Source organism: Aedes albopictus, chromosome 1, assembly GCF_035046485.1.
Source record: "Aedes albopictus strain Foshan chromosome 1, AalbF5, whole genome shotgun sequence".
In the NCBI taxonomy this organism is placed as follows: domain Eukaryota; kingdom Metazoa; phylum Arthropoda; class Insecta; order Diptera; family Culicidae; genus Aedes; species Aedes albopictus.
This window is the reverse complement of record NC_085136.1, coordinates 128,098,945-128,112,297: the sequence shown is the minus strand read 5'-3', so window position 1 is coordinate 128,112,297 and position 13,353 is coordinate 128,098,945. Positions and strand designations below refer to the sequence as shown.

At 48.7% G+C, this 13,353-nt stretch overlaps 1 protein-coding gene across 1 annotated transcript; it reads left to right on the top strand.

Moving 5' to 3' along the window:
- The first annotated feature begins 1,775 nt into the window (after positions 1-1,775).
- LOC134289433 (uncharacterized) lies at positions 1,776-7,312 on the top strand. Its single transcript, XM_062855245.1, has 2 exons — positions 1,776-7,216; positions 7,279-7,312. Exons 1-2 carry the CDS (start codon positions 1,776-1,778, stop codon positions 7,310-7,312), a joined length of 5,475 nt encoding a protein of 1,824 aa, XP_062711229.1.
- The last annotated feature ends 6,041 nt before the right edge of the window (positions 7,313-13,353 follow it).

Genomic DNA, 13,353 nt, shown 5'->3' with positions numbered 1-13,353 from the left:
TGCTAGGACATATCCTACCCTATCCTACCCACAAAAAATGCTGGGTTGGACAGTCCATATGTCCTACCCACACTCTTAGAAAAAATCATGTAAATTAAAACTCACTTGGATGCATATAGAGGCTTGCATCAAAAACATAACCTCATCGAATTCTCATACGATTTGTAAACATTGCCCTCAATTTTTTTTGAGGGCAAGGACGGCTTTATGGACCGATGCCGAGAAGGAGAGAGAAGGAGACAGTGATGACGTCAGCGTGCAAGCGCTCATAAAAGGAGCGGCCCGTTTGAGACAAATTTACGTCTTCTATCACAAATAAAGTCGAGCTAGCAATCGCTAGAGCCGAAGCGAGAGATAAAACATACGTATGTAAAAAAAACAAACAAGATTTAAAATTTGATCTGCTGATTGAGAGCCACGTGCTATACCTCTCGACTGTATCTCCGAGTTGTGAAATAGATGATAAATGTAAAACTGTTTCTACCTATCTGGTCAGATAGATTTGTTGACATCTTGTGCAATTGAGTCAAATTTGCCATTCAGTCATGAAATGTTTACGTATGTTGATGGTTTACGTCATGTGCAAATTCCTAATTTTTTAAGAGTGCAGATTTGTGTACTACTAGATCAGCCGCACCGCTGTGTCAAATGTACACAGTTACTTTCCCGGCTCTGGCGCTGTTATGAGAGCAAAATTAACAATTATTATTGCACTGATCGATTCCTGATAATGCATGTCATCGTTCAGAGAGAAACTTATTTAATAATTTTGAACTTTGCTCCCATACCATGGACTTAATTTGTTACTTGTGTTTTGTTGAAAGAATATTTTATGGCACGAGAAAGGCACCATCACCGCTAGGTGGATTAATAAGGGTTTTTCCTTCTAAACCATAGGGGGATAAATCTGCTCATCAGACACCCTAACAGGAAGGTTAGGGTAGTGTGGGGTTGAGGCCGTCTTCTACAATGCCGGTAGAAGCCAGGACTACTCTCTCCTCGACCCACTAAAACATATTCCTATGGTCGCTGTCACGTCACCCCCCTGCAACGGATCAACTGTGGTCGATCCGCTGTGGTCAAGCTTTGACTACTACAGCGATCGATTGACCAGGCAAAAGTATAGAAGAAAGATTAGGCAGAACGTAGAACGATAGAACCAAAACAAACCGAAGTTGATAAACAGGCATTGAAATCAAATAGTGCAAATCATGTTGAAAAGTCGTCAGCTGAATTCCTTATTTTAAAATTCTAAAAATCACTAGTATCTAAGCCTATAAATAGTTAAAATTCAAACTTACTCTAAAATACTTGTCACTTAGTGGTATATCGTGCGATATTGGCCTTAATTCTATAGTACGAAGGTAGGATAAATAAGTTTAAAACTTTGCGGAATATTAACCTAAAATGAATTCGTTTTCTGTTCAAGGTTTGCTCAACATACACCACGTAATATTTAGACAAGAAACTATAATTGAAATCCTTGAATAGTTTGTAAGTATATCTTGTTGTAACTAAAAGTTGTATACCTAAGAATTCTTAAACCTACAGTGCACATACAAGCTGTAGTAAGCCCGATCTGGTGCGATAGGAACCTACCGTTTGAAGGTCACCAAAAATTGTAAGTTGGGCCACAATATTGTTTGTAGTGTACTAATAAAGTTCATTAGCTTTTAGCTTACCTACCACACACGAACGCGGTTTGCTCAAGAGAGTTTGGGAAACTTTCCACCCCCACAACATTCTAAAAGAATTTTTGTACGTGGGTATTCAGGATGGATGGACATCACAGCCGGTCGGAGTTTACATGCAAGTCATGCCAGCGTCCGAACTCATCCGACGCCCACATGATCGTTTGCGATCGATGCCGACTGTGGGAGCACTTTGACTGCGCTGGTGTGATTGGATCGACACAGAGTCGGCCGTATATCTGCAAGCAGTGCCACGGCAAAAATGCAGCAAACTCGAATATTTCATCACGGTTGCGTTCGCAATCGAGACAAGTACCGTCGGGTAATGCATCGGGCAGCAAACCTCCCTCGCACATAGGGAGCAAGGTTTCGTCGATGGCATCGAGCAATCGCTCGTCGATCATGAAGGCGCAATTGGAACTAATCGAAGAAGAGGCGAAGATGAAACAGAAAGAGCTAGAGGAAGAAGAAGAATTGAAGAAGCTGGAACATGAAGAAGCCCAGAGACAGTTGGAAGAAAAGAGGAAGCAGATGGAAGAGCAGAACAAGTTGGCTGAAGAAGAATCACTTTTGCGGCAGCGTAAATTGGAAGCTGACAAGGCGCGCCTGCTGAAACAGCAGCTAATACGCAGAGAATCGCTGGAGAAGAAAAACGAAGTGATCCTGCAAATTTCCGAACGTGGTAGCGTGGTCGAATCTACAACAAGTTCCCGAGAGAAGGTTGCGAATTGGTTAGCTGTGAACTTACCACACGGGACGCCCGAAAGAAATACGCTTGGAAAACTTAACAATCCCCAAGCCGATTTAGTTTCTTCGGCCCTAAATGAAGCTTCGCCCATCGATGTACCAGGAGGAACGGAGATCCCTTCCACAGCACAACCTCTACGTCAAGTATCCGTAGAAGCTCGTCACCCACCTCCGCCGTCTCCTTCCGGTTTGCCGATCGTTTGCTCCGCTGCCAATCTGAATTTGCCTCAAGCAAGTTACCGTGCCAGATGTCAGGAAATTCGTTCTTCCACAGTCCGTGAGCCTTTCCAGCAGTTTGTGACCGCTTCAAGACCTCTACTAGCGATTCCCCCAGTAGTTCACCCAGATGCTCCGGTGTTTAATCATTCTTGCACTTCTAATGATGTCGGATATGATCGGCATCAACCGATACGTCATCGGCATGCACCAGCATGGACTACTTCGGTGCAGTACGATGCTGTTCCAAATCCTTCTGCAGCACACCAATCACCACAGCCCCGTCCGGCCCGTCACGACATGTTCACGGAGCCGGTCCAGCATTTCCCGGAATCAGCGGCAAATCATTCTCCAGCACCCCGACCGATGAATCTTCTAGAGCATATCGAGCAACCAGGGGCCCTCAGCTCGCAGCAAATAGCCGCGAGACAGGTCGTCGGTAAAGATCTGCCACCCTTCGGTGGAAACCCAGCTGATTGGCCGATGTTCATCAGCAGTTTCGAGCAGTCCACAGTAGCGTGCGGGTTTTCTAATGCTGAAAATCTTGTTCGGCTACAGAGGTGCCTCACCGGACACGCGCGAGATGCAGTACGCAGCAGACTTTTGCTTCCTGCTAACGTACCGCAAGTGATCAACACACTTCGCACATTGTACGGCCGTCCGGAACTGCTCATCCGGTCCCTACACGAGACGATTCGACGAACTCCTGGGCCCAGACATGATCGTCCGGAATCAATTCTGGAGTTTGGTTTAGCGGTACAAAATTTCGTTGACCACCTTCAAGCCGCGAACCAAGAGGAGCATCTGGCCAACCCAATGCTCATGCAGGAGCTAGTCGAGAAGCTGCCAGGGCCCATGAGGATGGACTGGGCCACGTTCAAAAACCTACAACCACGAGCCACTGTCCTAACGTTCGGAGAATTCATGGGCAAGCTAGTCACCGCGGCAAGCGAAGTGAGTTTCGAACTTCCGGGCTTCCAAAAGGAGTTGAACAGCGAAAAGCAGCAGCGTCTCCGAGAAAAAGCAAGGATTCAGGCTCACGCAATCGAAAGTGCTCCGTCACTCACATCTACAACAGAAAGCACACGCAAACCCCCAAAAACGTGTCGCATCTGTGAACGTGAGGGCCACCGAGTTGCTGAATGCTCGGAGTTCAAGCACCTAAACATGGAGGATCGATGGAAGGAGGTACATGACAAGGGCCTCTGCCGGACTTGCCTCAACAACCATGGCAAATGGCCGTGTAAGTCGTGGCAGGGGTGCGGATTTGCAGGATGTCGACTCAAACACCATACCCTTCTACACTCTTCGTCTGCTCCCGTTACATCCACTCATTCTGTGAATGTGTCATCGGGGAGCCCCCTGGGAGGACACACGCTCTTTCGGGTTCTGCCTGTCGTACTCTATGGAAACGGCAAAAGCCTTACTGTTTTTGCTTTCATTGACGAGGGTTCACAAATCACGATGTTGGAAGAGAAAGTTGCCAAGGAACTTGACCTTTCTGGACCTAGGAAACCGCTTACTCTGCAGTGGACAGGAAACGTGAAGCGCAATGAATTGCGATCTGAAGAAGTTAGCCTTAAAATATCGGGAAAGTACAGTGATAATCGCTACGATCTCCACCAGGCGCGCACTGTAAGCCGTCTACTTCTGCCGGCACAGCGTTTCAACTACCAAGAGATGGCTGCGCGTTTCCCTCATCTCAAAGGACTTCCCATAGAGGATCACGATGTAGTCCAACCGAAGTTGCTGATAGGCCTAGATAATCTGCGTCTCGGCGTTCCTCTCAAGCTGCGTGAAGGAGGACCGTTCGACCCAATAGCCGCCAAGTGTCGACTAGGTTGGGGAGTCTACGGTCGTGCATCAACGGAACCAATTGCTAGGGCGTCTGTAAACTTCCACACTTCAGCAGCCTCAAGTTCGGACGATCTTCTGAACGAGCAGCTGCGTGACTTTTTTACATTGGAGAACAGCGGAGTCGTCAGTGCAAACGAGAAGCTTGAGTCTGACGAGGAGAAACGAGCGAGGAAACTACTGGAGAACACAACAAAACGTACAGCTCACGGGTTTGAAACTGGGCTTCTGTGGAAAATCGACGATCCGAGTTTTCCAGAGACATATCCGATGGCTATCCGACGAATGAAGGCTCTGGAGAAGAAATTTTGTTGTGATCCTTCGATGATGCAGCGGATTTACGAGCAACTGTGTGACTTCGAACAAAAGGGTTACGTGCGCAAAGTCAGCGAATCGGAGGTAGCCACTATCGACCATAGGAAGACTTGGTTCCTTCCCTTAGGAGTGGTCATCAACCCGAAGAAACCTGAAAAAATGCGTCTGATATGGGATGCTGCAGCCAAAGTCGCTGGGGTCTCGTTCAATTCGTACCTGTTAAAAGGTCCCGATCTTCTCACACCTCTACCCAGAGTACTCAGCGGCTTCCGACTCTTTCCGATAGCGGTTTCGGGGGATATCAGAGAGATGTTTCTCCAAATTAAGTTGCAAGCGAGTGACCGGAGTGCTCAGATGTTTGTATTCCGGCGAAATCCCGATGAAGCCGTTCAGGTCTACGCCATAGACGTCACCATGTTCGGCTCTACCTGCTCTCCATCTTCTGCCCAGTTCGTGAAGAACGCTAACGCCGAGCAGTATGCGCAACACTTCCCTCGAGCAGCTGCGGCTATCCAAGAGCACCACTACGTAGACGACTACTTGGACAGCTTTCGGACAATCGACGAAGCCGTACGAGTAGTAAACGATGTCAAGTTCGTCCATTCCAAGGGCGGGTTTGAAATTCGTAACTTCTTGTCGAACGAAGACGAAGTTTTAAGACGAACTGGGGAGATCGAACCAGATTCTTCCAAAGACTTCGCTCTGGTACGTTCCGAGACGACCGAATCAGTGCTCGGGATGAAATGGATTCCAGCGGACGACATCTTCACGTACACCTTTTCAATCCGTGACGACTTGAAGCCCATCCTCGATGCGAACCACATCCCAACGAAACGTGAAGTTTTGAAGGTGGTTATGAGCCTTTTCGACCCACTGGGATTCGTTTCATTCTTCCTGGTTCATGGAAAAGTGTTAATGCAAGATGTCTGGGCCTCAGGGATTGATTGGGATGAAGAAATCAACGAGCGACTTTTCCTTAATTGGCGCCAATGGGTAAGTTACTTCCCGCAATTGGACTCGTTGCGTATCCCTCGCTGTTATTTCGGCTCTCCGTTTCCTAAAAAGTTCGACCGGCTGGAGCTCCATGTTCTCGTTGATGCTAGCGATTCTGCTTACGCCTGCGTTGCGTATTACCGACTCGAAACCGACGATGGCATTCAAGTTGCGCTGATTTCCTCAAAAACCAAGGTAGCACCCCTCAAGGTTTTATCAGTTCCCCGTCTGGAGTTGAAAGCGGCTGTCCTTGGAGTCCGGCTGATGGAAGCTATCGAAGGATACCATACTTATTCGATTAGCCGTCGAGTTCTATGGAGCGACTCTACTACAGTCTTGGCTTGGATCCGATCAGAGCACCGTCGATATAACAAGTTCGTTGCCGTTCGTATTGGTGAGATTCTCACAGCTACCGACGTCCGGGAGTGGAGATGGGTCCCCTCTGCATTGAATACAGCCGACCTAGCCACTAAGTGGAAAAATGGACCGGACGTTTCTTCCACTAATCCTTGGTTCAGTGGACCATCGTTTTTTCACCAGTCGGAAGTTTTCTGGCCTCATCAAACGGTGGCCTCCACGACGTGTGAAGAACTACGACCAGTTCACACTCATTCTACGCCATCTCTGCTGATCGATTCATCTCGTTTTAGTAGATGGTCTCGTCTACAGCGAACAATGGCGTTTGTGCTTCGGTTTGTCGACAACATCCGCCGTAAACAAAGTGGTGCATCGCTGCAACTGAACTTCCTCAGTCAGGACGAGCTGGCACGAGCTGAGACAATCCTGTGGAAGGTCGCACAGGCCGAAGCGTTCCCGGAAGAAATCGCAATACTGTCGGAAACTCAAGGTTTACCCGAAGCACGTCACCATCGCGTCGCTAAAAGTAGCCCGATCTACAAAAGTTGGCCATTCCTTGACGAGCATGGAGTACTGCGACTACGCGGCAGGATCGGTGCCGCAACCTTCGCATCGACAGAAGCAAAATACCCGGCGATCCTACCAAGGCAACATCGGATTACGTTTCTGCTTGTAGATTGGTACCACCGTCGTTTCCGCCATGCCAATCGAGAGACCGTTACAAACGAGATTCGTCAACGCTTCGAAATTTCGAAACTACGTGCCCTGGTGGAGAAAGTAAGAAAAGGTTGCATGATGTGCCGAATCAGAAATGCTCTGCCATGTCCTCCTGCAATGGCACCACTCCCTGCGGCCCGACTACAACCTTTCGTTCGGCCATTCACATATGTCGGGGTGGATTATTTCGGGCCAGTATTGGTCAAGGTTGGAAGGAGCCAGGTGAAAAGATGGGTAGCTTTGTTCACCTGCCTTACCATTCGCGCGGTTCACTTGGAAGTGGTGCACAGTTTATCCACCGAGTCTTGCATCATGGCGGTGCGACGGTTTGTGGCGCGACGTGGATATCCGGTCGAATTTCACTCGGATAATGGGACGTGTTTCCAAGGAGCGAGCAAGGAGTTGGAGAGAACGGAAATTGATAAGCGCAACAACGCAATGGCAACCGCGTTCACGACCGCTAAGACTAAATGGTTCTTTATACCCCCAGCGGCACCTCATATGGGAGGGGCATGGGAGCGACTAGTACGATCCGTAAAGGTAGCCATTGGATCCATATCAGACGGCCCACGAAAACCAGATGACGAGGTCCTGGAAACGATTCTTTTTGAGGCAGAAGCCTTGATAAATTCGCGCCCGCTCACCTATATTCCGCTTCAGTCAGCGGATGAAGAAGCCATTACACCCAACCACTTTCTCCTGGGGACTTCGAGTGGAAATAAGCTTCCACCAACCGAGCTTGCTGACTCGCCAGCAGTACTACGAAGCAGCTGGAAACTCGCACAGGCTATGACTCTGCGATTCTGGACGAGGTGGGTGAAAGAGTATCTTCCTGTAATCACTCGAAGATCGAAGTGGTTCGAAGAGACCCGGGATATCGCAGTGGGAGATTTGGTTTTGGTAGTAGGAGGAACAACCAAAGACCAATGGACACGAGGACGAATTGAAGCCGTTATTCCCGGACGGGACGGAAGAGTTCGCCAGGCCCTGGTCCGTACAGCTGCAGGAGTTCACCGACGGCCGGCGGTTAAGTTGGCAGTCCTTGACGTGATGGAGAATGGTGAACCACAATCGGAAGTCCTTGAGATGTAGGGACGTAACTAGGGTTCACGGGAGGGGGGATGTCACGTCACCCCCCTGCAACGGATCAACTGTGGTCGATCCGCTGTGGTCAAGCTTTGACTACTACAGCGATCGATTGACCAGGCAAAAGTATAGAAGAAAGATTAGGCAGAACGTAGAACGATAGAACCAAAACAAACCGAAGTTGATAAACAGGCATTGAAATCAAATAGTGCAAATCATGTTGAAAAGTCGTCAGCTGAATTCCTTATTTTAAAATTCTAAAAATCACTAGTATCTAAGCCTATAAATAGTTAAAATTCAAACTTACTCTAAAATACTTGTCACTTAGTGGTATATCGTGCGATATTGGCCTTAATTCTATAGTACGAAGGTAGGATAAATAAGTTTAAAACTTTGCGGAATATTAACCTAAAATGAATTCGTTTTCTGTTCAAGGTTTGCTCAACATACACCACGTAATATTTAGACAAGAAACTATAATTGAAATCCTTGAATAGTTTGTAAGTATATCTTGTTGTAACTAAAAGTTGTATACCTAAGAATTCTTAAACCTACAGTGCACATACAAGCTGTAGTAAGCCCGATCTGGTGCGATAGGAACCTACCGTTTGAAGGTCACCAAAAATTGTAAGTTGGGCCACAATATTGTTTGTAGTGTACTAATAAAGTTCATTAGCTTTTAGCTTACCTACCACACACGAACGCGGTTTGCTCAAGAGAGTTTGGGAAACTTTCCACCCCCACAACAGTCGCCAAACCCTACGTCTCTCCGGAACCACCAAGAAGGTATTGCTTCAGAGAGGGGCTAGTGCATATCGCACCCTCAAGGTTAGCTGCCGTAGCCTAGCAGCAACGAACATCGATGACTCGCTCTGGAGAGTCCATCACGGTAGCCTGCTGGCGCTTAGCCAGTTTCCCGAGTGGTCCTCGCTACTCCCTTTGTCCTCGGAAGGCGGGCAGGGTCAACCCCGCCCGCGCCCTACTGCTGAGCGGACATCAACAACTGATGCCCACATGCAACCCGATCTGACCTGCCCGCAAAGGAAGGGTATTACTACCCTTCAGGCCCTATCAGATGCATCCGTAGGTTGCAGAGAGCAGGGTCTCACCTACCCCGACCCTTGCCGGGGACCCCTTTCCAACCGCGGGCTCAGATCCAACCCAGTAGACTGACGCCACGACAGCACCGCTACCGGGACTTCCTCTCCGCGGCCACTTAATCGCTGTAAGGGTCGATCTCGACCGCAGGGCACCGGTATGACCTACGAAGCCGACTTCGAAACCCTGGACCACCTCTTGTATTGCATCTGGACTAGCCATTCTCCGAGTCCACGCGCCACCTCCTCTGTAGCTCCCAGACGATATGGGTGATAGCCGTTGAAACGGCATTCCAGCTAATCTCATCCCTACACATTCTCTGGACCAAGTTGTCCGGAGTTGTGTCCTCCCCGCATGTGGCAAGCATGCGGTCACGCATTGTGCGAAAACGCGGGCACACGAACAAAACGTGTTCCACCGTTTCCTCTAAACCATTGCACACTGGGCATTCGGGAGAATCCGCATGCCCGAAACGGTGTAGATACTGTCGGAAGCAACCATGACCTGTAAGGACCTGTGTCAGGTGGAATGTAACTTCCCCATGGCGCCTATTGATCCAACTATCTACCCTCGGTATCAACCTATGGGTCCACCTTCCTTTGGTGGAACTGTCCCACGCGCGCTGCCATTTGACCATAGAGGCCATCCTGACAGTCTTGCGTATGCCTCTTGTGCCGCGCATTTCGAAGCACTCCATGTCCTCACTGATAAGAATGCTGATAGGCACCATACCAGTAATGACACAGAGAGCGTCGTGTGACACGGTACGGTGCGCGCTTGCAACCCTCAGACACATAAGCCTGTAAGTACTTTCCAGCTTTCGTCGGTAGCATTCAGTACTTAGCGCGGTACCCCACGCCGGGCCGCCATACCTAAGTATGGACGTAGCAACACTAGCCAGAAGCTTGCGCTTACTGGCGTACACCGCTGAGCTATTGGACATCATCCGGGACAGTGCCGCAATAGCTGTGGAGGCTCTTTTACAGGCATAATCGACGTGGCTACCGAAGGTAAGCTTGTCGTCGATCATCACGCCCAAGTGCTTGACAGAGCGCTTCGACAGGATAGTGCACTCTCCTACACTGATCTCCGTCTGCTGCGCCGACTGCATGTTGTTAACAACCGTCACCTCTGTCTTGTGGTGAGCCAGCTCCAGTTTTCTGGACCGCATCCACGCCTCCACAACCTTGATCGAGTGGTCGGTAGTCAACTTCACCTCCTCGATCGTTTCACCGTAGACTTCGAGCGTAATATCGTCGGCAAATCCGACAATCACCACTCCCACTGGGTACTCCAACCTCAACACCTCGTCGTACATGACATTCCATAACACCGGACCCAGGATGGAACCTTGCGGGACTCCTGAGGTTATGTGAAAGCACTTCCGACCCACCTCCGTGTCGTATACTAGTACGCGATTCTGAAAGTAGCTTCCGAGAATCTTGTACAAGTACTTAGGTATCCCCAGACGCAAGAGCGCATCAGCAATAGCAGCCCAACTGGCGCTATTAAATGCATTCCTTACATCCAGAGTCACTACCCCGCAGAAGCGAATTCCCCTCCTCTTAGGCTCGAGTGCTTTCTCGGCGGTTTTTGTAACCGACAAGATAGCGTCTACGGTGGACCTCCCCTTCCGGAAGCCATACTGGTTGCTCGAAAGACCATTTGCGCCCTCAGTGAACCTCAACATTCTATTGAGGATGATCTTTTCGAGCACCTTCCCCGCCGTGTCAATCAAGCATATTGGTCTATATGCCGACGGGTCTCCGGGTGGTTTCCCCGCCTTTGGCAATAGTACCAGGCTCTGCCTCTTCCAAGCTTCTGGGAAAACTCCCTCGTCCAGGCATTTCTGCATAGCAGACCTGAACATCTCGGGAGCTTCTGCAATAGCTACTTTTAAGGCCAGGTTCGGAACTCCGTCCGGACCTGGGGCCTTACCTACGCTAAGGGACTTAGCTATCCCCGCAAGTTCCACATCGGTGACCCTTTCCTCATCGCCAGCCCCAGTCCCCGGCTGTCCTACGAAAGGAGGCCAAGGACTAGGATCATGACGCGGAAAAAGTCCTCCAATGATCCCCTCCAACATCTCTGGAGATTGCTCTGTAGGAGCCATCACACCTCTCGTCTTGGCCATAACGATCCTGTAGGCGTCACCCCACGGGTTCGTATTGGCACTCTGACAGAGACCCTCAAAGCAGGCCTTTTTGCTTGCTCTTATCTCGGTCTTGAGCGCGGCTTTTGCAGCGGCGAACACCACCCGCCTTTCGTTTCGCTCTTCCTCTGATCGTGCTCGCTGCATCCGCCGCCTAGCCCTTAGGCAGGCGCGGCGCAGGTCCGCAATCGCGTCGGTCCACCAGTAAGCCGGTGGCCTCCCATTTCTAGGGTGGACTCGCCTAGGCATGGTCGCATCACACGCACGTGAGAGCACCGCTACCAGCTCGTCGCCGTCTAAACCGAGTAAGTTTCGCTCACGGCGGAGCGCTTCCCTAAATACCTCTTCGTCGAAGTATGATGTCTTCCACCTACGAGGGCTTGGCCTTGGCCTAGTCGCCTCTTCTCCTATCCGCTGTCTGCTGTTGTTGTAGTCGATACTATAGCGAACCGCCAGGTGGTCGCTGTGAGTGTAGCCATCATCTACTCTCCAGTTCGAACTACTTGTTAGGCCAGGACTACAAAAGGTCACGTCAATAATTGACACCGCTCCGTTTCGACTATAGGTACTCTTGGTACCGACGTTAGCCAAGTCGACATCTAAGATGGCCAGTGTTTCTAGCAGGATCTGACCCCGCTGGTTCGTGAAACGGCTTCCCCATTCCACAGCCCAGGCATTGAAGTCACCCGCTATTACCACCGGCCTTCGCCCTACAGTGCCGCACTATGTATGAGCCTGAGTGTCCTCCAACCCCTGCTAGAGGAATCCTTTTCTCTCTGCCATTTCACCATAGACGATGTTCTGGCGATCCATCGTCCTCTGCAACCACTAGTGCTATGGGCATCATGACCGCTAGCACGCATACCGTGTTCTTTGAGACCGTGCGGTATGTGCTAACCAGTGCTGGGAATGGTAACAGTAGTTTGCTTGATTTTTAAGAATGAATCGCTAGCTCTTCATATCCGGGAGAAATATCGTTAAATCTATATAGTAGGCGATCCAGAAAATTGCTACAGTAGCAGCTTTAACGCGGAAGCTCCAAATGAGTTTCATTGAAATTCATTTGCCGTAATAGGGTAATAGCGTACTTCATAAGGACCATCGTCCATCATACCCGAAGGACAATACTCTCCGATGGCCCGCTTTCGAAAGCCCGTTCTTTCCTTCCAGCATCGTCACACCCATGGTTACACCTTCCAATCATTGGTCTTGCCCTTGATCCTCATAGGCCGCATCCGTGTTTCAGCAAGAGCAGACTCTCGTTGCATTACCTACTTAAGTGGACGTGTGCATCGCCGCGCCCTGCCACGTCGGTATGAAAGTATGAAATTGACGCAAATTGGCTTGCGCCTCCCTAAGTTATGTATGTATTAGGTAGTACGCAGATCGCATGAAATTTCTTCGCCTATCTCGATGCGTTGGAAATTCAGGCAAGGAATAACAACTGCAATAGTACACCCCATTGTTATAGATGGCAGTGAGTCACGTGAATTTACGTAAGTTTAAAATTTAGAGAAATAAGAAAAAGTGAAGAAAAGTGCGTGGGGTGCCTGTACCAATTATGGCACTACCTGAGGAAAACTATTTGTACAAAAATAACGAGAACACCAGCAAATGTCATAAATATGTTCAGAGATACAGGGGATGGCCAAAATGTTTGGGATAGGCAACTTTTTTTCGCTCACAAAAAAGTTCAACATGCTATAAATTTTCATAGAGTGCATAAAAAAATCTCAAATTTTGGCTGTTTGTCAACCTATTACATGTGCATCTTTGGTACAAATTTGGGCTCGATTGATCAATCTTTCGCAAAGTTAGAACCGTTCGGGTAAAACACTATTTTTTAGACAACTCATTTTTGAGCTGTCATATCTCGGAAACCAGTGAACCGAATTGAATGAAATTTTGTACGTACACTAACAATATAAGAATGCTTCTCAAACTATTAAAACATAGATACTTTTTGAACGTTGAAGAAAGTTATTGACATTTTATGGATTTTTCTTGAAAAAATGATTTTATTTATTTATTTATTTCCGTCTTCGACTATGTCGCACAGACTACTATTGCTTAAAATCTAGTAACATACAAAGCGAGTTCACTACTATGACAAGATCAGAAACACTT

Bases quoted from the DNA above. Each gene is read 5' to 3' on its own strand.
- LOC134289433 (XM_062855245.1), top strand. From the start codon at position 1,776: ATGGATGGACATCACAGCCGGTCGGAGTTTACATGCAAGTCATGCCAG. The intron at 7,217-7,278 runs GTTTGTGGCGCG...CGTGTTTCCAAG, and splicing joins TGCATCATGGCGGTGCGACG to GAGCGAGCAAGGAGTTGGAG.